Source organism: Rhizopus microsporus (genome assembly GCF_002708625.1).
Source record: "Rhizopus microsporus ATCC 52813 unplaced genomic scaffold scaffold_7, whole genome shotgun sequence".
NCBI classification, from domain to species: Eukaryota; Fungi; Mucoromycota; class Mucoromycetes; order Mucorales; family Rhizopodaceae; genus Rhizopus; species Rhizopus microsporus.
The window spans coordinates 433,138-455,086 of NW_019671922.1; the positions used below are offsets into that span (position 1 = coordinate 433,138).

General features: G+C 39.2%; 8 protein-coding genes across 8 annotated transcripts; 3 read left to right on the forward strand and 5 right to left on the reverse strand.

Annotated features, from left to right (window-relative positions):
• Positions 1-126: 126 nt before the first annotated feature.
• On the forward strand, positions 127-1,214 carry RHIMIDRAFT_226112 (uncharacterized protein). Its single transcript, XM_023607553.1, has 3 exons — positions 127-235; positions 294-383; positions 434-1,214. Exons 1-3 carry the CDS (start codon positions 172-174, stop codon positions 1,168-1,170), a joined length of 891 nt encoding a protein of 296 aa, XP_023466712.1. The 5' UTR covers positions 127-171; the 3' UTR covers positions 1,171-1,214.
• A 97-nt stretch (positions 1,215-1,311) lies between these two features.
• On the reverse strand, positions 1,312-1,866 carry RHIMIDRAFT_237034 (uncharacterized protein; the record flags this gene model as incomplete). Its single annotated transcript, XM_023608678.1, has 1 exon — positions 1,312-1,866. The coding sequence occupies one exon, from the start codon at positions 1,864-1,866 to the stop codon at positions 1,312-1,314; it is 555 nt and encodes a 184-aa protein (XP_023466713.1).
• Positions 1,867-2,112: 246 nt separating this feature from the next.
• RHIMIDRAFT_127459 (uncharacterized protein) lies at positions 2,113-10,025 on the forward strand. Its single transcript, XM_023605492.1, has 8 exons — positions 2,113-3,092; positions 3,145-8,299; positions 8,355-8,659; positions 8,715-8,885; positions 8,936-9,168; positions 9,214-9,304; positions 9,353-9,514; positions 9,571-10,025. Exons 1-8 carry the CDS (start codon positions 2,348-2,350, stop codon positions 9,831-9,833), a joined length of 7,125 nt encoding a protein of 2,374 aa, XP_023466714.1. The 5' UTR covers positions 2,113-2,347; the 3' UTR covers positions 9,834-10,025.
• Position 10,026: 1 nt separating this feature from the next.
• RHIMIDRAFT_127460 (uncharacterized protein) lies at positions 10,027-11,717 on the forward strand. Its single transcript, XM_023605493.1, has 3 exons — positions 10,027-10,451; positions 10,504-11,286; positions 11,340-11,717. Exons 1-3 carry the CDS (start codon positions 10,289-10,291, stop codon positions 11,399-11,401), a joined length of 1,008 nt encoding a protein of 335 aa, XP_023466715.1. The 5' UTR covers positions 10,027-10,288; the 3' UTR covers positions 11,402-11,717.
• Positions 11,718-12,033: 316 nt separating this feature from the next.
• Positions 12,034-12,845, reverse strand: RHIMIDRAFT_251103 (uncharacterized protein; the record flags this gene model as incomplete). Its single annotated transcript, XM_023610791.1, has 3 exons — positions 12,034-12,327; positions 12,391-12,441; positions 12,498-12,845. 3 exons carry the CDS (start codon positions 12,843-12,845, stop codon positions 12,034-12,036), a joined length of 693 nt encoding a protein of 230 aa, XP_023466716.1.
• A 2,850-nt stretch (positions 12,846-15,695) lies between these two features.
• Positions 15,696-17,711, reverse strand: RHIMIDRAFT_281176 (methionyl-tRNA synthetase). Its single transcript, XM_023612973.1, has 4 exons — positions 17,215-17,711; positions 17,112-17,163; positions 16,543-17,062; positions 15,696-16,490 (listed from the first exon to the last, which is right to left on the reverse strand). The coding sequence occupies exons 1-4, from the start codon at positions 17,595-17,597 to the stop codon at positions 15,790-15,792; spliced, it is 1,656 nt and encodes a 551-aa protein (XP_023466717.1). The 5' UTR covers positions 17,598-17,711; the 3' UTR covers positions 15,696-15,789.
• A 1,188-nt stretch (positions 17,712-18,899) lies between these two features.
• RHIMIDRAFT_202094 (NADH dehydrogenase, alpha subcomplex, subunit 2) lies at positions 18,900-19,295 on the reverse strand (the record flags this gene model as incomplete). The annotated part of the gene is made up of 3 exons (XM_023606591.1): positions 18,900-18,988; positions 19,039-19,145; positions 19,210-19,295. 3 exons carry the CDS (start codon positions 19,293-19,295, stop codon positions 18,900-18,902), a joined length of 282 nt encoding a protein of 93 aa, XP_023466718.1.
• Positions 19,296-19,508: 213 nt separating this feature from the next.
• RHIMIDRAFT_237040 (NGP1NT-domain-containing protein) lies at positions 19,509-21,603 on the reverse strand (the record flags this gene model as incomplete). Its single annotated transcript, XM_023608679.1, has 3 exons — positions 19,509-20,989; positions 21,045-21,308; positions 21,360-21,603. 3 exons carry the CDS (start codon positions 21,601-21,603, stop codon positions 19,509-19,511), a joined length of 1,989 nt encoding a protein of 662 aa, XP_023466719.1.
• Between the last annotated feature and the right edge of the window lie 346 nt (positions 21,604-21,949).

Below are 21,949 nucleotides of genomic sequence, written 5' to 3' on the forward strand. Positions count from 1 at the left end.
TGAATATCATGCAATGAGCTCAGGCTGGGATCAACTCACTTTATTTCAATCTCAGACAGGAACAAATGCAGTAAATGCAGTCAACATGGTGGCTTATAAGCCTCATAGTCCAATGTTTCCCATTTTCTTAAATTGTCTCCACCCCTGCTTTGAGGTTATCAGCAAAGGAATATGGCTTCTCGCTCATTATATAAAGCAATTGCTTCCTCTAGCAGAAGCTTTGTACCACGCCAAAGTAAAATAACCAGATGATAACCATGTTAACTATTTGCTCAACCTTCTCTCATTTGTAGGCTTTTTAAGACATTTTTCAGCTGTCAAAGTCAATCAACAATCGATACCTCCTGTTTCAACCGATGAACAAGTTACACCTGAATCACTCGGTACTTATACAGTCTCAATTTTCATAATGCGATATTAACTTCGTTGCTAGTTCCTCCTCCATCAACACCTGTCAAAAAATCGCTTCGACGAGCTGTAGCAGAAGCAGTTGAACCTGTGACACCTTACAACTTGACGATCTCAAGACTGATGGCTGCCGGTCTTCACCTTGGTCATTCTACTAGTCTTTGGGAACCAGCAACACTTCCCTTCATCTTTGGTACTCGCGAGGGTATCAGTATTATCAACTTGGAACATACGATTGTTCACTTGAGAAGGGCCTGCAATGTCGCTAGAGAAGTGTCACTGCGTGGAGGTTCCATTCTGTTTATTGGCACTCGTCCTGGATTCCAAGAGTTGACGATTGAAGCTGCTCGTCGATGCGATGGTTATCATGTATCTTCAAAATGGATTCCTGGTGCATTGACCAACAGACACCAGGTCTTGGGTCGTCACGCACCACCTGATCCAGAAGATCCAGGTCGTCCACCCAAGACATACAAGCCTGATTTGATTGTTCTGTTGAATCCACTTGAACATAAAATTGCTATTGCTGAAGCACAACTCAATAATATTCCAGTGATTGCGATTACGGATACAGATTATGATCCTCGTCAAGTGACTTATCCCATTCCAGCCAACGATGATTCGATCCGAGGTGTAGAGTTAATCGCAAAGGTTATTTCAACTGCAGCCAAAGAGGGATTAGTTAAAAGAAAGCAACTGCTTGATCAAAAAGATAAAGAAGAAAAGATTATTAGAAGACAACACTCCAACTATAAAGCCTAATTTCACTTCATTCCCCTTCCTTTTTCTCTTTCTTTTGTATAAAATAAACTGTGTGTATTTGGTTAAATGAATGCATGTTTTTTTTAAAAAAAAATGTTACACTTGAGAATCATTCAGCCACACACAACATACATTTTATTATTATAAGCAGAAACAACAATATTTCTTTATAAACGAGAATGATCTCTTACGAAGAGAAGGTCGATTTAGTAAAGAAACGCGATGAAAAAAGTTTGATTTGGATGCTTGCTGCAGTACATGAGATGCTGCCCAATGATTCTCACAGAGATCAAGAGGGATACTGAAATAAGCCTTACAAGCCTGTTCGAATATTTGTATTGTTTCTTGGTTTATATTTGGGTATTTTTGATAATGTTCTTGAGCCAACCATTTGATGCCATCTTTAAACCAGCGAATATCCTCTTCTTTTGTTATACAGCAGTGTTGCTTTAATAAAATGGATTCAATGACTGTTTGTGTTATCGGAACATGACACGTCCTTGATCCTATCACACATCTTGGTCGTTTGATAAGACCATCGTTTGTATATTCTATGGAGCATAAATTGTCTAGCGTTTGCTTATATTTAGTATAAATCTTTGGCTTTTGATCTATAATGTCTTTTTCATCATAATCAACCAGACAATCTTCATCAAACTCTTCTTGAGCAGATTTACGTTTATATAAAAAGTTCATTTTGAATGAAAAGAGAAAAAAAGAAACCAAGCCCTTTGCTCCCTATTTATGTTGTTCTAAAACAAAGCCCCCCTAAACTTTGGATATGGACTTCATTTATGCACTGTACTTAAATTCTAAACGATTTCCCTTTTTTGAATGTTTATATTCTTTATGATAAATAATGAACCTCTGTTAGTCAATTGACTGTCTATCAGACTGATTGTGTCTTTATAAGTCCTAGTCAGAAACATAACTTGTTCTTTACACTTATCATTAGTCTAGAATTCATTGTTATTACATACAAATACACTTATACATACACTCTTATTGACATCATCATCACATCGACAATCACCTCTTCTTCTTCTCTCCCTTTTGTAAATTGTAAATCCGATGATTGTCATTCCCAAATAGAAACACAATAAATTCATCCCTGCCTTTTCTTTCTATCTCTCTTTCTCTCTCTTTTTTATATATATATACAAAGACATGTTATTAAATGGATAAAGAAAATAATAATAGCTTAACTTCTTTTCAATTCGAACCTAAAGACAACCGTACTAGTGAAGAAGGTGTACTATCAAAAATATTGGATAAAGTTAAAAGTGCTGTATCGGGTCAACCAACGTCATGGGCACACGACAATGCCTCCATGCACAGTACACATTCTGAAAGAAGGATCTCAAACTCAACTGAGCCTTCTGTCATTTCTATACCTCACACTGTATCAAATGTTATTGCCGTAACGGAATACCCAAATAGTAGTAGCAACAGTAGCACAACCAGTCAACGTTTACCAAAGGACTCTGTTCTAGCCAATTTTCCAGTATCGTCTGATTCCCTTTCAAAATCGTCAACAATTGCTACAACAGCAACTACAGTCATTGTTGGGAAACATGGTAAATTACCAGAGGACATGATTGTCGAACCAGCTCATTCAAGCTCTACTGTTCAGTTTATTATGCCTTCAACTAGCAACAATAATAACAATAGAAAATCATTGGAAGAGAACTCTGTCGATCTTTTGCCTTTGTACACTCGAAAGTCTATCGATAGCGATACTCAGTCCGTTGCTACCAACTTTTCAATATCCAATTCCAATTCATTAGGTAAAATCCTAGCACGTCTACGAGGACAAAAGAATGACAAGGAGTTTTGGATGCCGGATGAACAATGTAAAGAGTGTTACAAATGTCGTAAACCATTTACTTTATTAAGAAGAAAACATCACTGTCGTACTTGTGGTAGGGAAATAGAAAGAATGCCTCTCTTTTGATGTATTAAAATACATGTTAGGTCAAATATTCTGTGGTAAATGCGCTTCTCATATCGTATCAGGAAAACTCTACAAACAAAAGGGTCAAGTAAGAGTATGCAACTTTTGTTACAAGAAGCAACAACAACAGTTACAGGAGAAAAGCATCAGTAGCACAACAGAGCCGATCATGCATTTCAAAACTGTCAGCTCTCCGCTCTCAAGGCAGATAATCACCGATAATAATAGCGAAGAGACGAGTCAATTGACATTACTCGATCAAGCAGAACAGTATAGTTCTGAAATAATACCATCTCAAAAGCCACCACTGGCTGTTCCAAACATGCAGATACCCACAGCTGCTCTCAAACAAGCAAGAGGAGCATATGGCAATGAGAATACAACCACATTTGCACTAGAAATACCGATATATGGATCTGAATCATATTCGTCTTCTCAATTAGAACGGCCGCATTCACCTTTTGTAGCCATGGCTGAGCAACCCACATCACCTACATTGTACAATACATCTACAATAGCAAATACTTCATCATTTAGCGTTACAAATATGCCTGATAATCACATCTATACTGGTGTCAAACGGCTTTTGGACGCTGGAACCTCATTTATTAAACCAAGGCCTAGATCCAATACCTCATCCTCTGCCCCCTTGCTTGAAGATTTCCGCTCAACCCAGCTGCCATTCAGAAGCGTACCCTATTTGGACCATGGAGGAGGCACAGTGCTTGCCGAAAGTGAATTAAGCTCATTTCCCAGCGCTGTTGTAGACCCTGACGAACAATACGAGGATGAAGCTGCAGCTTTATATGATAGACCATTGACACCTCTTAAAACCCCTCTTTACAACGACAAACCTAACAGCAGCAACAGTGATCCTCTATCACCTGCAATCAATGGAGGCATAAGCGATGATGAATCATATGACCATCGGTTGAGAGCGAAACGAACAGAAGAGCTACGTGGAAAGAACGTACAGCTGATCAGCAGCAAATCCTCCTACCATTCCTACAGAAGGCCAAGTATTACGGGGTCTACCACGCCCAAGCTTAGAAACAGTGGACTTCACAAGATTAATACTGTGGGCCTGCCAAAGTATGACTACCCACCTTCCTCTGCTGGCCCCCTTCAACTGGAGCAAACATGGTCTCCTAACCCACTGCTTTCACCTTACAATGATGACGCAAACAAATTCTTCCCGCAATCGGACAGCAACAACAGGTTTCGATTTGTACCTCGTCAACGACGGACGTCAGGGCCACCACCCACAGTTGAACTTAGTCTTAGTGCACGACAGCATGCTCGTCTACTTTTACGACAGTTTATGCAGGATATCCAGTTTACAGAGAGCAGCAAGGAAGAATGGGAGGACGTGATTATGAACATTCTCATGAAGGTAGCCAATAATGTACAGCCAGACACAAGAGCGGGAGATGATATGGATGTTCGCCACTATGTCAAGATCAAAAAGATTCCTGGAGGTTTACCTTCTGATAGCTTTTATGTCAAGGGTGTCGTTTGCACCAAAAATGTCGCGCACAAACGAATGGTAAGAAACATGTCAAGTCCACGCATCCTGATTCTTTTGTTCTCGTTGGATTATTCACGCGTCGAGATGGAAAATCAGCTGTTATCGATCACACCTGTGATCTCACAAGAAAGAGAGCATATTAGCAAATTAGTGGGACGTATCGTTGCCTTGAAGCCTTCACTGTTACTCGTCAAATCAACCGTCTCAAGGTTTGCGTTGGAATTCTTATTGGAAGCAAACATTCCAGTAATACACAACGTCAAGCACAGTGTGATTGAAGCAGTAGCACGATGTACTGAAGCAGCCATCGTCACTTCAGTAGATAAGCTTCAACATGGCGTCTCCTTTGGACGATGTGGATCATTTGAGATCCGAACATTTATGCATGAGTGGATACCTAATCGACGAAAGACCTACTTAATATTTGATGATTGCTCTCCTGAACTAGGAGGCACAATTGTGCTGAGAGGAGAAAAAGTTGAAACATTAAAAGTAATTAAAAGATTAATTGATTTCATGGTGTTTGTCGTAAATAACCTAAAGTATGAAACTTCATTATTACGAGACTCTTTTGCTAAAAACCGCGGAGCTTCTGAATCGGAAGAAAGAAAGAGATCTCCACTCATGCGTCAAAGTTCGCTTGGTATAGAGAAGCTTCATGATCTAGAAGATGAAGGTCACAACTGCACAGAACTATTATTACAAGCATACCAAAACACCATCTTGTCTGTATCCCAATTCGTTGTCTTCAAACCGCCTTATTTATTGCTAAAGCTTAAAGAAACAGAAGAAAGGTTGGCAATGGTCATTCAACAAAAGCGCAAAAAATCTATATCATGCTTGTCTATCCTGAAAGATGCCGCGTCTACTGTGTCAACACCTGCCGTTCTTTCATTATCTGCTTCTCCAACCCGAACTACCTTTGACAAACAGGTTCGATCACCAATGGAAAAGCAACAATCCATAAGTCATCCAGCGTCTACCTCTTCCTATGACACGCAAGAAGGTGACGAGTTTACATCCGAGTTTGAACAAGAGCTTATCACAAAGAGTCATCAGATTGCTCGTGCATGGGAGGCATATCATGGAGAAACACCAGAGAGCATCAGTCCACTCTACCATCAAAACATCGTTGTTCTTTACTCGAGCGTTTGCACAGTGACGACTGTGCCTTGTCAGGGCCCAGAGATTCGTATATTTGGGTACTATCGAATGCCTTCCGACAAGACACTAGGTCAATATATCATGGACCTATGCGCAGATGCGCATCAGCCATGCACCTCGTTTATGTGCGATCATCCTATGCTCCAGCATTATCGCTCTTATGCTCACGGAAACGCACGGGTCAATGTAATGATTGAACAATTTCCTTGTCCTCTACCTGGCATGTCTGACAAGCTACTCATGTGGAGTTACTGTAGGGAATGCAACAAGCCTACGCCTGTTCTGCCCATGTCTGAAAACACATGGAACTATTCATTTGGTAAATTTCTAGAGATTTTTTTATATCAAGAAGGTGTTCATTGCCGTGCGGATATCTGTCCTCATGATATGGCTAAAAATCATGTACGTTACTTTGGTTATATGGACATGACAGTCCGTTTCCAGTGCGATCCTATTGAGCTCTTGGAAGTGTCTGTTCCTCCGATGAAACTCCATATCAAGAGTAAAATTCAGCGAGACTTGAAAGAAGCAGAACTCAAGTCACTTCGAACAAAGATCAATCGATTTTATCAGTCTATCGTCGACAGAAACAAGGCATTTCCATTTGATTTGGTGGATCCAAGGAAATTGGAAGCATGTAAGGCCGAGCTGCAGGAACTCTCTTTGGAAGCTCAAGGAGAAAAGAAGGATACACTACAGCTTCTGCAAAACGTCTATGCCACATCTGATCCTGTTGATACACTTACCATCAATGGTGTCCGCAGGAGTTTGTTCCAGATTGTAGCTCATTGGGAGGCTGTCTATGCTGATTTTGTCAGGTTTTATTTGGAACCCGAACGCGAGCTGAAAAAAATTACAACCATTCATCTTCGAAAGATGTTTCCTACAGATTTCTCTGATATGAATACGGATGAACGTACAAAGCGAGCGACAGAAGTGACAGATTTGCCGCTACTTGGTATCGGCCTCGACGATAATGATGGTGATGCCTTAATTGGCCGAATATTGAAAAAGAAGTCTACAGCGACAATTAAGCCAGATGAATCCACAACTAGGCAGAACAATGATATGATCATGCCTGCTCTATCATCCACACCATCATCAATGCCAATAACAGATATGATGGAAGAAGACAGAGACGAGGACAACATGGCATTGGGTGCACAGTCCGACAACAAGACTTCTTTCTTGCGACCAGAGGTTAGAAGACGCCTCTCTCTTGAGCTGATGCGAGAATTTAATGAAAAGTTAAAATATGAAGAAGTAACTAGTGCAGGAGCAGCCAATACTACAAATGATATCAGCTCCTTTAGTCAGACAAGACCTAACAGGTATCTGCAGCTCAGAGTATCTGGATCTCTTTCAGCCGCATATACTCCTTCTCGCATACCGCTTTACTCTGGTAAAAATAACTCTCCTCTTTCGGTATACCAGCAGTCTTCAAAGCAAGCGACAGCAAGTACAAATGAAAGTAAAACCGCCTATAAAACTACTGTGGGCCCTAGTAACTTCTCTCATGTGTGTTCTATTGAGAGATTCCCAAGGTTTCCACCACACCAACGACACCACTCGATTGCTCATGACTACCATATTCATCAGAGATATGGCAAATCAAAGGCCTCTTCCTCCGTTGATGATAATGATGAGTTTGAGCCGTCTCCTAGCTTTTTGCGAAGAAGCGCCACCTCCAAAGATAAACGGTTTCGCTCGCGTCTGCCTCGTAAAAAGACATATATTCAAGTGTATGACCAAGCCAATGATCTTGTGCGAGAAGATATTGATGACGAATTTTATCCGGGTGGTCAAGCAGACGATACACTGTCCATTTCGTCCAGACAAGCTGCGCATAGGCTAAAGACTGATTTATCGCTGCCAAGACGTAAACCTACCAGTTACCGTCAGGCTCGTCATCAGCGTCATCTACAACTAGGATACCATGCGCACGAGAGCGGAACAGATGCCGACAACGATGATGACTCTGATGACGAAGGAGAAGAAGCATTTGATATGGGCAAGGGTGTTGACTACTTTACACCGTTAGCACCATTTACCTTTGAAGTACTTGATGAACCAGAGACGGATAATAAGCTAGAAGTTGAGAATACACAGGGTAAGAGCGATGATGGTTCTACAGCAAACTATGTAGTAGTAAAGCCCTACTTTGGTCTCAGCGATGGTCAAGTCGATTTGATGTCAGGCATATCAGGAGATGACGAAACAGACCTAGATTTTTTGCCTTTAGCCTCGGATTTGCTCATGGCACAGCAGTCTGCAAATGATGCTCTAGCCATCAGTGACTTACACAATATACATCCAGAACTTACGACTACCACTACAAATACATCTACTTCTATTCGTTATATAACTGCAGCAGCCAATGATGATAACCGAAATTCACCAGAAAAGATGTCATTTATGAAAACAATCACCAATTTCTTGACAGACAGCGGAATTGGCAATTTGCTTCCTTTAGAATCTCCATTGTAAGTGTTGAACAGGTCCTGCCAAAGAGTGTATCTAATTCGTTTATACATATAGACAACCTACAGAATACTTGTTTCCTGATTCTTATGTGGTTGTTCGAGAAGACGAGCCTAGTACGATTATTGCTTATACGCTTAGCTCTGAAGATTATCTAGACAAGATGCATGATATTCAAAACTGTCATAGCGAATCAGGCATGAACGATACTCACTTGAAGACTTATGATTCGATAAATATAGACAGAAAGGCACCTTCGGAAAACTATACCTTTGAGAATGGATTGCATAACAACATCCCACAGGCAGCAGAAGCGATCCAAGAAACGCTTTTGCGTGAATCCGGTAGCCATATGCGATATAGTACGTGTGTATGCTTTTGATTATATACATACAAACTAATACTGTTTATACATAGACTTTTCTACAGGTTCTACAAAGTTCTTTTGCAAGATTTTCTTTTCTGAACAATTTGATGCGCTTCGAAGAAACTGTGGATGCGACGAAAGCTACATCATGTCTCTTGCTAGCTGCATAAAATGGGACTCATCTGGTGGCAAATCAGGTTCAGCGTTCCTGAAAACCAAAGGTAACATAAAAGCTAAGCAAAAAAAAAACTATGCTCATAAAGAATGGTAGATGATCGACTCCTCATGAAACAAATGTCACGATATGAGTTAGACGCTTTCCTTGGATTTGCACCCGCTTATTTCCAATACATGTCGGAAGCATTCTTTAGTGAACTACCTACTGCCTTGGCCAAAATATTCGGTTTTTACAGTATTGGTTACAAAAACTCGAGTACGGGCAAGTCAATGAGAATGGATGTTTTGGTTATGGAGAATTTGTTTTATCAAAGAAACATCAAAAAGGTATGCAAGTGTACAAGTAATAGCATATGGCTTATGTCTTGCTAGATTTTTGACCTTAAAGGCTCCATGAGAAATAGACATGTACAATCCACTGGAAAACAAGACGAGGTCCTATTAGACGAAAACCTTGTAGAATGTGAGTTGGAGATAAATAACACAACCTAAAACCATTAACGTATCATAGTGATTTATCAATCGCCACTCTTCATCCGGGCACACTCGAAAGAAATTCTTCGTAGCTCTCTGCATAATGATACTTTGTTTTTATCCAATCGAAACGTCATGGATTATTCGTTGCTTGTTGGAATTGATGCAGATCGACAAGAGTTAGTTGTAGGCATAGTTGGTAATGTGACATGACGCTAGTGTTTGTTCATATACATTAACACCTTTTATAAATAGACTTTATCCGTACTTTTACTTGGGATAAAAAACTGGAAAGCTGGGTAAAAGAATCCGGAATACTGGGAGGCGGTGGCAAAGAGCCGACTATAGTATCACCTCGACAATATAGAATAAGGTTTAGAGAGGCTATGGAAAGATACTTTTTAATGGTGCCCGACTTTTGGGCTCTTACCAGGCAAAACAGAGCTCTCTATACAGTTTTACATCATCACACGACATCACAGCAAGCTGCAACATCAATCAATGATGAAAACGCTTAAAAAGACCACCATATTTTGTACATATTGATATTGCACATTTTGTAGAGAGAAAAATAATAATAAAAAGAAAAGGAGCTATTACCTGAAAACAGCTTTGTACGTATTAAATTCATCCAAAACTTCAGATCTAAAATGGATCCAGTATACCAAGGGCCTTACAGAGTTGTAAGAAACGCAAAAAGGTACGTATATGTTGAAAGATACAACAGGCGGCATTATGCCAAAAAGCTACACTGTATCACAACTGAAGCCGTGATTTAACGATCATGAAAGGATAGAATACGAACACAATCCCCATTTATCAAAGGTGTTACTTTAGTAACGCGCATCCTTTTTGGCTCCCTTTCATACAAATAACCATAGCGATAATCATGTTGTGTGTACGCGTGAAAGAAACAAAATAGCAGTTACAAAAGTGCATAAAGATATATTTTTCTTTTCATTATTCTTTATAAATGCTGGTCAAAGTCCTCAGCTCTGTCGATTGGAACCAAGTTTATCTTGTATGGAGGAACTACTATGAACAGAGGGGATATGCAATTGCATTCCAAACATTCTTTCATCCCAACAACTTTTTTGCACCTGATAGCGACACATTTGGCATTCCATTAAAACTAGGTTTGAAATTATAAAAATGGGAAAAGTCATGTCTAAACGTGTACATTGACAGGCAAAACAGTAACTGATGAGTATATGGTAGTCATGTCACTTCAAATCTATAAACAACTAGCTCAGCATTTTACAAGACAATTCCCAGATGCGCCTTTACCTCCATCAGTAGATGAGTTAACGATTCATAAATGTGAAGTGATTGAAGCATTCACAGCGATAACAGATACAGTACTCAGTAAACACAAGACAAAGGCAAAGAAACTAAACAAGAAACATGAACATATGCGCAAGGCAAAGGAAGAGGCAGCATTGGGCAAGCGATTGGTAGAGGAAGGCAAATATGTGTTTATGGCAATTGATTTGGAAGCATATGAGCGGGACCACAGCATCATCTTGGAAATCGGTTGGTCCATCTTTGACTCCCGTACACGACGATTTATGGACCAGCATTATTTAATTGATAGTTATCAGCATTTAATTAATGAAACCTTTGTGGACGATCAAAAGCTCAAATTTGACTATGGTACCTCTGTCTGGTGTTCCTTGAAGCAGGCCCTTGAGGAACTTAAGAAGGACCTCACTTGGGCCGTGAAACGTGATGGAGGCTTTGTTCTTGTCGGACATGGACTGATAAGTGACTTGAAGTATCTGAGGCAGCAAAAGTTTATGTGGCCCACGGTAGATGGAGGTGAAACAAAAGATGTGAATAATTCAGCATGTGTGGCCATTTTGAATACTGATACGATTTATGGTGCATCCATTAATGACTTACATAATCCACCTTCATTAGGCAAAACACTGGATAACTTTGGAGTCGAGACATGGAATCTTCATAATGCTGGTAATTTCCATTGTATTAATATTATGTAATTAATTATTATTATTGTTTTCTAGGCAACGATGCTCATTATACAATGCTCCTTCTTCTTATTCTCCTTGGATACGAAAATAAATAATACGATTAAATGAACCAATGAATGGATTGACTAAACTCACTATTTAATTAAAAACTTGCACGCGAACTTATTTTATATTTTACCACGTTGTCTGTATCCAATCAGTCAGCATGATTCAATATGATAAATACCAAATAGATTCAATTTGGGCACAGACATTTTGTGTTACACCAAGCATGTTCCACGGATACGGCCTGCATCATGATACAAATGTGTCAAATACTTTATAAAAATAGGTAAATTCCTTATTTTAGAATGAAAAAAGAGCATTGTTATTTTACAAAAAGTCTATAAGAAAAAAAAAAAGTAAAGGGAAAAAAAGGGTAATTCATGTCAAATAAATAGTCATATAAAGAGGGCATAAGGGTTTTCATAATAACATAATGATTTGCGCGCAAAAGTAAAGAGGGCATAATGGCATGAATAAAAGAAAATGAAAAAAAAAAATGACATGAATTGAATGAGCAATCAATGTGTAAGAATATGTGAAGGGGATATCATTGCAAAAAAAAAAGAGAAAAAAAAAGAGAAAAAATGTAGTCTAAAAAAAGGTGGATGGTATGAAGTATAGCCTCTATAAAGTGTTCACTCCTAAATCGCTTTGTGTTGTATATTGGTGTCCATTCTGTTCATTAACCTTGAGAAGGATAGACAGGCTTATTGAAACCATATTCAGGCCATCCTTGTTGATTGGTATAAGGATAATAAACATAAAGATATGGTTTTTGTTGATCATAATGGGTATACTGTTGTGGGCGGTAAGCGATAGGTGCAATCATGGGCGGTGAGTTACGATAGTCGATAGATGAGCTCGAAGGACTGGCAGGTGAATCTTCAGAATCACAGCTGGTGGTTGGAGACGTAGGTGAATAAGTAGACGCAGCTTTCAACAAACTGAACGATTTCCACTGAGCATCATGGCATCGCTGGTGTCTCGACAAGGTAGTCTTTCGAGTAAAAGATTTACCACATCCATTGACATCACATACATAAGGGCGTTTGCCAGTATGTGTACGGCGATGTCTTGCTAAGGAAGAAGACTAGGTTGGGGTTAGAACATATGATCAAAATAATGACAACAGAATATAAAACTTACATCACTAAAGGATTTGCCGCAATTTTCATACTCGCAAGCGTGAGGTCTTTCTCCTGTATGTGTGCGGTAGTGAACAGTAAGAGCAGAGCGTTGAATGAACTGCTTTCCACAGTTGTGCCATTCACACTGATAGGGTCGTTCTCCAGTATGAATTCGCTTATGTCGTGAAAGATCGGACCTTCGAGAGAATCGTTTTCCGCAATTGTCCCAATTACAAACGTAGGGCTTTTCTGATAACTGTTGTTGCATTGTCATAGTATTTATATCATAATTTGGAGTATATAAAGGCGCAATTGGCTTATATGTTTTAGAGTCGTCATGTGTATTAAGTAAATTACGAATATCCATTATTAATAAGCTTATAATAAAAAAGTTAAAAGGGAGGCGTAAAAAAGAAAAAAAAAAAATTAAAAGATTAAAGAAAGAAAGAAAGAAAGAAAGGTTTAAATACTCAACAAGGAACCAAGTCAACGACAAAAGCGAGAGAAGGGGGGAAGGATAACCAAAAAAAGTCACGGGTTATAAATTAAGGTTGCAAAGTGAAGATTGTAGTACAAAACTATTTTCAATAAATTCTATGATTAAATGAATAAGGGTATTCATAGGCGGGGAATGTAATTCACAGACAAGAATAGTGCCTATAGTTTCATTATACATTTATAAAGCCACGTTTTTTAAACACTAATTTTGTGTGTCCCTTGTTCAAATTATCGCGTGTACCTGTACAACAGTGGAGCAGTGAGAATAGCACTTTTGAAACATTTTAGGAAATTCATATTCCAATGATACTCATATAAAACCTGTATATGAGTAGCAACAATACAACAGACGTCAAATAAGAAATAAGCACGAGCCAAATACGATAAAAGTAAGGTTACCATGACAACTACCAAGGGTACCCACTCAATTAATACTATCGTACCCCTTACTCATAAAATAAAAAAAGGGCGCCAATTTATCGGAAAACAAAGGAACAAGACGTAACTTTTAGGTGATCGGCTAAGAATTTTATAGTAGCTAAATTTATAAAAGTGACACAAAACGATGCTCAGATTGATCTTGTATTACATTGAACGAGAAGCATGTCTCTTTATATTCTCGCTACACAAACTGTTTCTTTTGTTCTAACCATGGCAGCCATCGCCTAAGGGTCGTCATTTTTTACCTCAAATGGAGCTTTTTACTTCCTTCTTCGGATTTATTTAATTTAAACGATTGCTTACCTGGTTTGTTTGCTGCTTTAATCAGTCCACAAACATCCCTAAACGGATCCTTTGTTTTTCGTGATTAATGTAAATGCTGCTCGAGCGGAGTGCTGGAAACCACATGGCAAAGGTGCCTCAGTTTCTCTGTTGACCCCAAACAGTGTCCCCGAGGGATGTTAACAAGACCTTATTCCTCTCCTTTCTTATTTTTTATTGGTTGCCACGCCTTTTTTTTTCTTCCTTCAACTAGAGGTCCATGCGTTCTCCTTTCTCCTTCCCGATTATTTATTTTTGGATCGTGACTAAGAGAGGAAAAACGGGTGACATCAAGTTGAGTCTTAACCTTTTTTTAATTTTCTTTCTCTATCCTAAGGGTTCGTCTTATCTTTCGGCGTGAGCTTACTGCGCATGTGTTATATAGCATAAAAATAATAACCGGCATGACGTTATATTGGGAAGAGAATTTCTTCTTTTTACAAATTTTATTGTTGTTAAAGGAATGAACAAGTTACCACGACTGATAAGTATAACCGTCCTACATTATGACTTCGCATTGTATCAGCCTGCGTTATATTCTAAGAAATTTTAGTCTAACGTTCCAGGAAGATCGACTATAGTTATTATATAAACGTTACAAGCATGAACAGAATGTGCTATTGGTCCAACTTTACTCGTTCCTACTCCTTCTTTCCTGGAAAGGACAGACGTTTCCTAGAAGAATGTCTTGGAACTTCTTAATAGACGACGCAGGCTGATAGTATGCATCTTAAATTCTGAAAACGCCACCATTAAACCCTTCCTGAGCTCTTGAAAAACATTGAGAAATACTCTAAAAGGCAAAAACTATAAAGTATCAATAGCATTCAGCCATTGATAGACTTTAGCAGCAAAATTGACAACTGTTTCTCGGTTATCAGATGAGAATTACTGAGCAGGCAGCTCCTGATTTGGCAACAGCCGACGATGAAAGAAAGAAGGGGGACAACCCTGATCGCACAGAAGCGTTTGTCGCGACACGTAAACTTGGACGCCAACAAAAAACAAAATGCCATTGACATAATGCAACACAGTCATAACGACATGTCATATTTAAACTGACGATATCCCTCATTTATATAGGTTGTGGAACAGCTGTACGCCCTTGAAACTTTAGAAGTCAGGAAGAGATAATCGAATCATACCACTTTTTTCCCTATACATTCATGCTTTATGTAACAAGGCAACTGTTCTCTTTGTTTGCTTTCTGTTTATGTGTAAATAAATGTTCACTGCTTCAGGAAAGCCAAGTCGTACTTGGTGAGAGTCGGCGTCTGACTCTTTATACATTCCATAACTTTCTATCTTTTTTGCCTTATTTGGAAAGAGCTTAACATACGAACTGTCAAGCAAAGCTCACAAGACCTATACAAGTGTTTGCCTTAGCCTAAGCCACTATTTCTCGTACTGTGGATCTACCTTCTTCAAACTGAAGCTTTGAATATCTCTACACTCCCTCGCCAACACTATACACACTAACAATAATTAAGTTACAATTTAATAATAATTAATGCAACATATCTAAGACTTCAATGTTTACACAAATTTCTCTCTCCTTTATTAGATGCCTTCAATCTATTGGTCTAAAAGGTTGGTGTTATCTATTTGCTTTACAGCAACTTGATTTAATATGTGATGCACAAGGAAAACAATGTCCATCTCTAATGGAAAAACACTTTAGCCCTTGAAACCTTACAGAGATTGAATAGAGATGGTTTGCCTCATTTGTTCGATTCGACAAGAGAAACGTACAGATAAGAATGAGGACGTTCACATCAGGTCACGAATCGTACGAACAATGCCAGATAGCACACGACATTTTTTTTTCTTCTGTGACATTGTGTTATGTCATTGCAGTGTGCTTGTGCTTGTGATCTGTGACATGGAAAAAAGCTTCCGAAAGAATACCACCATGCATTGACTCTCAGGTGATAAGTTTAAAAAAAAAAAAACAAAACGCCCACATTCAAGTAGAGTTTTTTTATATATAAAAATGTAAAAAGCACATTCATGATGTATAATAAAGTTTCTTTTTCTTTTCCTTCTATGTTTTAAGCACCTGTGCCGTACTTGCTCTTCCACACTTGTTCCATCTTTTCGTCAATTCTGGTAAACAAATATTCTGCACCACCCAAAACATGGCCAGGAAGAATATCCAAAGTGAACTGATCAGGGATATTACGAGCAGGTGCATTCAATTGACGACACATACTGTCCGAAGTCGCGGGCATAAAGGGTGAAACCAAAGCTGATAAGAGGTAAATCAGGTTAGCGGCAGATGCAACAACAGCGTCACATTTAGGTCGGCTTTCATCAAATAAGGCATTGCTCAAGTTAGCTTCTTGAAGGTATTGATTGCCACGAGCAGAGAGCGCCATGACGGTACCGAGTGCAGCTCGGAGTTTGACAGCTTCCATTTGCTCAACGAACTGCTTCAAAAGAGCATTCACATCCTTGAATAAATCTATTTCTAATTGGCCATTGAAGTCTGCCTTGGGAATAACACCGTCGTATTTGGCAAAGATGAAACGAATAGCTCGGTTAACAAAGTTACCAAAGTTGTTCAACAATTCACTGTTGTTCTTGGTAATGAATTCACTCCATGTGAACATGGAGTCACTGGATTCGGGTCGAACTGACAAAAGATAGTAACGCCAGACGGAAGGAGGAATGCCCGTTTCCTTGGCGTTGTTGCCAAACACACCCACGTTACGCGACTTGGAGAATTTACCGCCTTCGTAATTGAGATATTCTGAATTGTAATAATTAGCCGTGTCCTTTACATTAAAGTACTATCTATTTACCACAAGTACTGATATGATTCACCTTGGTCCATTTCTCGCCAGTACCGATTTGAACACCAGGGAAGATGACAGAGTGGAATGGAACATTGTCCTTGCCCATGAATTGGTACAACTTGACCTGTTCGGGGTTTTTCCACCACTTTTCCCATTCGTCCGTGTAGTTGGCTGTAATGCTTGGATAGCCAATAGGTGCATCGAACCAGACATAGAACACTTTGTCTTCGTATCCTTCAAGAGGAACAGGTACACCCCATTTAAGATCACGGGTAATGCATCGAGGCTTCAATCCTTCCTTTAACCAAGATTCAGTAATGTGTATACCGTTGGCAGACCATCCACCTTCAGTGCTGGATTGCTTAAATGTTTCTTCAATGGCAGGCTGGAGCTTGGTTAAGTCGAGGAACAGATGGTTGGATTCCTTCAAGATAGGTCGGTTGCCGTCAAGCTTACAGCGAGGCTCAACGAGCTCAGTTGCATTGAGCAATTTTCCACATGCGTCACATTGATCACCGCGGGCATCCTAATAACAGAATAAGTACCTTAAAAAGAAATGGCTACTATTGTCTTACATTGTATTGACAGAGAGGACAGATACCTTCGACGTAACGATCAGCCAAGAAGCTTTGAATGGTAAAAGTCAGCTTTTTATAATTACCGAGGGAATGAACTTACCGATGACATTGTTCACAATACAATTGAGTCATAGATTCCTTGACAACATTACCATTTGCATAATTCTTCTTAAACATGTCTTGAACGATTTCAGTCTGACGGTCAGTCGTTGTTCTTCCAAAGAGATCAAAGGAAAGATCAAACCACTTGTAGACTTCAGTATGAATTGCATTGTATTTGTCACAGAGTTCTTTGCATGACACGCCTTCTTCCAATGCCTTCGTTTCAGTGGCTGTACCGTATTCATCTGTGCCACAAAAGTAAGCTGTGTTGTATCCGCGAGCACGACAGTATCTCGCAAATACATCTGCACTGAGTGTTGAACCAATGATGTTACCCAGGTGAGGAACATTATTGACATAAGGAAGAGCAGAGGTGATCATGATGTTGCGTGCACCTTCTTTAGGAAGAACTCTATTGTTCCTCAACTATTAGTTTCCCTTTTTCTTCTCCCTTTTATCTTTCCCCCCTTACTTGACGTTTTTATCCACAAGTTTAGTAGCGACATTAGTGTTGACCTTTTGGGTTGCAGGATTGACTGTTGGCTTGGGAATTTCCTTTGTCACCTTCTTTTCGGCATGACCTTGCTTTTTTGACTTTGTTCCCTTGGAGTTCTGCGTAACAAATGAGTCATAACACATCCTGACTTTTTACTATTTATTTACTGACCTGTTCCTTGACATATTCCATTGCTGCGGCTACTTTAGTATTCTTGGAAACAATATCAAACCAGGCAGCCAGGAGAGGGTATTTGCTAGGTTCTTTGAAAGAGGCAAATGCTTCGACAAGTGCACCGTAATAGATGATATCCAAAAAGCCAACTTCGTCGGATACCTATGCAAAAAGTGTGTAAGAAATAAAGAAAACGCTTAAATAGAATAGATTACCTTGGCAAACAAATTTCTATGCTTGGCCAGAGTCTCTTCAACTATTTGGAACGCTTGATCGAGTCTTCGCTTGATAATGAATGGACTAATAACAGTTTCTTCCTTTTCGATCACAGAGGACTGTAAGATAGATTCGAGAGAGACATCAAAACGAGTGGCGTTCAGGAGATACCTTTTTTTAATAACAAAAAAGACAGAAAAAAAAATGAGATATATATGACTCAAGTGCTCAACACACTTACTTGACAACAGCATTCGCGTCAGTCAAAGAGATTTCGTCTGACAGGACCAAACTGACGTGTTCACCAGGAACCTCATTTAATTTAATATCCTTTACTTTGGCAGCAATATGAATCTTTAAGGCATTGGCAAATGGCTTGGTGTTGGGTGCCAATTTAGGCAAGGTAAGATTTAGTTTAGACATGTTGAAAAAACAAAACAAAAAGAAAAACAACACAAAAGCAGAAACTCGGATTTATAAATAGGGCAACAAGCCACAGATAACGACAATAGCATTTTAAATGATGGAAATCATCTTGCGGGTGGCGGAAAGCTTAATATAGAAATATAGTCTCTTTTTAACAGCACACTGCACATAGCCTTATTCCAGAGTATAATCTACTTAAGAAACACGCAAGATAAAAGTGAACCCGTAAATATACAAGTCAAAAAGGGAAACACTACCAAAATGTATCAAGGGCATAATTTCAGTCAAATTCTATTTTTTTGTTTCTCTTTTTCTTTCTTTGTAATATTTAAAGTGTTATTAAACGCCGAGAGGAGGGGGAAATAAGATATTTAAGCAGATTTAATCAATTGCTCCAAGGTTCTTTCAATATCTTGTGCTGATGCATTTTGAAGAATGACTTTACGTTCAATTCCTTTATCTATAAAAGAAATGAGTTATGATTGTCAATAGTACGAAAAACAAACATACCGAAACGAGCAAAGGCACGAGCTTCAACACCACTAGCTTCACGAATCAAAATGGGAAGTTCGGGATTGGCTTGCTTGATAGTAAGGTAGTTCTTTGCAACAAAGTCGCTACAAGCTGTCAGGTTAATAATTCATCTGTTGTGTATGTTTGAAACATATTTCTGCTCATTACCGAAGTCCACTACTGGCGGGTGAGGTTTGGCAGAAATGAAGACGAAGTTCCTTGAGTCCCTTTAATTGTGATCTTAATGCAGACATTTCGTTAATGTAGGAAAAGAAAACCCTTGGAGCCTTTCTCCTCGGTTATTTGAACCTACAAAAAAAAAGATGTGATTGAATCAGCGACAATTTGATGACGTTGCTACGATGCACCCAATCAGAAACGGCAGCTGATATATGGAACAAAAAGCTTACTTAAAAAATAAACAATTTCAAATATAAAAAAGTATTCTAAGACACAAAAGAGGTTTATTAATTTCTCTTGCGTTTGCCAGCAACTGCAGAGCCTTTGAGACGAGAATGGAGGACTTTCTTTTTTTCATCATCAGGCTTGACCTTATTTCTATTCTTATTCTTAACGTTGGCTGTTTCATAGTAATGGACACCAACTTTTCCTTTCTTTGGAACTTCAGTTTCATTGTTATTAGTTTTGGCCTTCTTTGCTGGTTGTTCTTCTTCTTCTTCTTCCTCTTCTTCTTCTTCTTCATTATTACCGCCTTCATCTTCACTCAATTCAAGTTCACTGTCAACTCCCTGTTCTTCTTCATCTTCTTCTCCTTCAATCACAGGAGCCTTAACGACAGGACCTTGTTCACCAACAACATCTTCAAATACTTCATCCCAATCTGTTGTTTGCTTGGCTGCAGATTTTGTTGATTTCTTATTGGCAGCTTCCTCTTCCTTCTTTGCATTTTCTTTAGCGCGTTCTTCTTCAATTAATTGAGCATTATTAGCCAAATCGTCTTCCATGTACTCTGCAGTCACATTGATCTTTCCAAAGATTTGCTCCACGCCTAACTTGCGTTTCTTCTTTTCTTCTTCTTGTTCTTCAGTTAAAGGCTCAATGGATTCAGGAGGTGGAGTATAAAAGGGAATACGACCACGAAGCCAGTCATGGAGCACCATGATGGACACATTATGAATATCAGGCTCACCCTTTTTCAGCAATTTACCCGTCTTACGAGCGATCTGTTCGAGGAAATCTGTAGAGTCTTCCCATCCTTGAAGGCCATAAGTTCTCTTTAGGTATTCAGGTCTCACACGTTCCAAGATGGTAGGAATGGTATCTTCAGGAGAAGCCATCTTTTCTGCACGAACTGAGCCCTTAAGAATGATGTCAACTTCTGTATCATCTGAGTTGGGAGGCACCACACCGGGGCAGTCAATGAGGTAGATACGCTTCATCAATGTGATATATTGCCACACTTTAGTTTCTCCTGGAATAGGAGCCACAGAACAGACTTTTTTGGATTTTAATGTGTTGATGATGGATGATTTACCTGTGTTAGGGTACCCAATAAAACCAACAGAGATCTGCTTTCTGTCACTGTGAAGGGTAGCGAACTGACGCAAGAGCTGAATAAGTGAACCTTTACCGAACGAGTTGTTGATAGATGCGTGGAAGGCAAGTGTGGGTGCAGACTGAGAGAGATGGGATACCCAACGAGCTGTTACCCAAGTAGGCACAAGATCACATTTGTTGAGAACAAAGATGAGTTGCTTGTGAGGCTTTTCTTTTCTAATAAAGTTTTCTACATTTCTACAACGTGTGCCGATAGGATCACGAGCGTCAAGGACGTGAATGATGACATCTGAAGAGTCGATGACTTTGTACAATTCGTTCCAGATACGCTTGGATTGACCTGCTTGAAGATACCAAGCACGACTAGCGTCGGTATAATCAGATTCTTTGTTGGCTAAAAGACTTGAATCCTTGTCAGACTTATAGTTTTCTATAAAGAAAGTATTTAGTTTGTTTTGCTAAATCCGTTCCGATTATAAATTTACCATGTGTGTCATCTACTCTAGACATCAACTCTTCCATAGATCCAATCTCAATCTTAGGCTTCTTTCTTTGTGCCTTTTTGCCAAATGTATTGGAAAATGGGTCTGTGTCGAGGATATGCATGCGTGTGTGCTTTGTAGCGTCTTGCAAAAGTGACATGGGCAGCTTGTTTTGTTTTAACAGCACCTGATAAGGATCACTAACTTTGGCACCAAGGTTTTCTCTAAACTGCTCTAGGGCCTTTTGACCAATGACTCGAGTGTTACCTAATAGTAGTCAATATCTCTCTTCAATAGAGTCTTATTGATGCTAATTACCAAACCATTTTCTATTAGGTGCAACTCTAGCCACTTTTGCTTCTGAACTTTGGTATTCGGCAGCTTGAACGATCCTGCCTTGAGAATCTCGGATGGCTTTTCCACCCTTCAGCATATTGATGTATTTGATCTTTTTGGCATCTCTGTAAAAGTTCTCTCCCTTTACTCTCATGTTCTTGGCACGATCGTCACCACCAGCCTTGTCTCTGGTGACTCTCTGCTTTTCCTTCTTGTATTGTCCCATTTTTTAAAAACTGATCAAGTAAAAGATCAAGATAAAAAAATTTTTGACCTGTGTCTGATTGTGACCCATTTGAGGTCTGTGTCGGAGTTGAACTCATTTTTGCGCCACCCAAACTGTTGCAGCAAAGTACAAAAATTGCCCAGATACACCTAAATAAGACTATCGCAGAGTTTTCAAAAGATTTTATTGGACAGATTCCATTTCCAGTAGAGAGATCATTGCAGATTTGCACATTGAGAACTAAATAAGATCTTTGGTAGATATTTTAAAATGTTCTTCAAAAAGACTATAATATATCTTTGCATTAACTGTTGATCTTTAATGGAATATTACCCTGAGCGTGAGA

Bases quoted from the DNA above. Each gene is read 5' to 3' on its own strand.
- RHIMIDRAFT_226112 (XM_023607553.1), top strand. From the start codon at position 172: ATGGCTTCTCGCTCATTATATAAAGCAATTGCTTCCTCTAGCAGAAGC. The intron at 236-293 runs GTAAAATAACCA...TCTCATTTGTAG, and splicing joins AAGCTTTGTACCACGCCAAA to GCTTTTTAAGACATTTTTCA. The intron at 384-433 runs GTACTTATACAG...CTTCGTTGCTAG, and splicing joins AGTTACACCTGAATCACTCG to TTCCTCCTCCATCAACACCT.
- RHIMIDRAFT_127459 (XM_023605492.1), top strand. From the start codon at position 2,348: ATGGATAAAGAAAATAATAATAGCTTAACTTCTTTTCAATTCGAACCT. The intron at 8,300-8,354 runs GTAAGTGTTGAA...TTATACATATAG, and splicing joins CTTCCTTTAGAATCTCCATT to ACAACCTACAGAATACTTGT. The intron at 9,515-9,570 runs GTAATGTGACAT...TTTTATAAATAG, and splicing joins GTTAGTTGTAGGCATAGTTG to ACTTTATCCGTACTTTTACT.
- RHIMIDRAFT_127460 (XM_023605493.1), top strand. From the start codon at position 10,289: ATGCTGGTCAAAGTCCTCAGCTCTGTCGATTGGAACCAAGTTTATCTT. The intron at 10,452-10,503 runs GTTTGAAATTAT...GTACATTGACAG, and splicing joins TGGCATTCCATTAAAACTAG to GCAAAACAGTAACTGATGAG. The intron at 11,287-11,339 runs GTAATTTCCATT...ATTGTTTTCTAG, and splicing joins ATGGAATCTTCATAATGCTG to GCAACGATGCTCATTATACA.
- RHIMIDRAFT_281176 (XM_023612973.1), bottom strand. From the start codon at position 17,597: ATGATCACCTCTGCTCTTCCTTATGTCAATAATGTTCCTCACCTGGGT. The intron at 17,063-17,111 runs GTAAGACAATAG...TTCTGTTATTAG, and splicing joins GTCCTCTCTGTCAATACAAT to GATGCCCGCGGTGATCAATG. The intron at 16,491-16,542 runs GTAAATAGATAG...ATTACAATTCAG, and splicing joins GAATCATATCAGTACTTGTG to AATATCTCAATTACGAAGGC.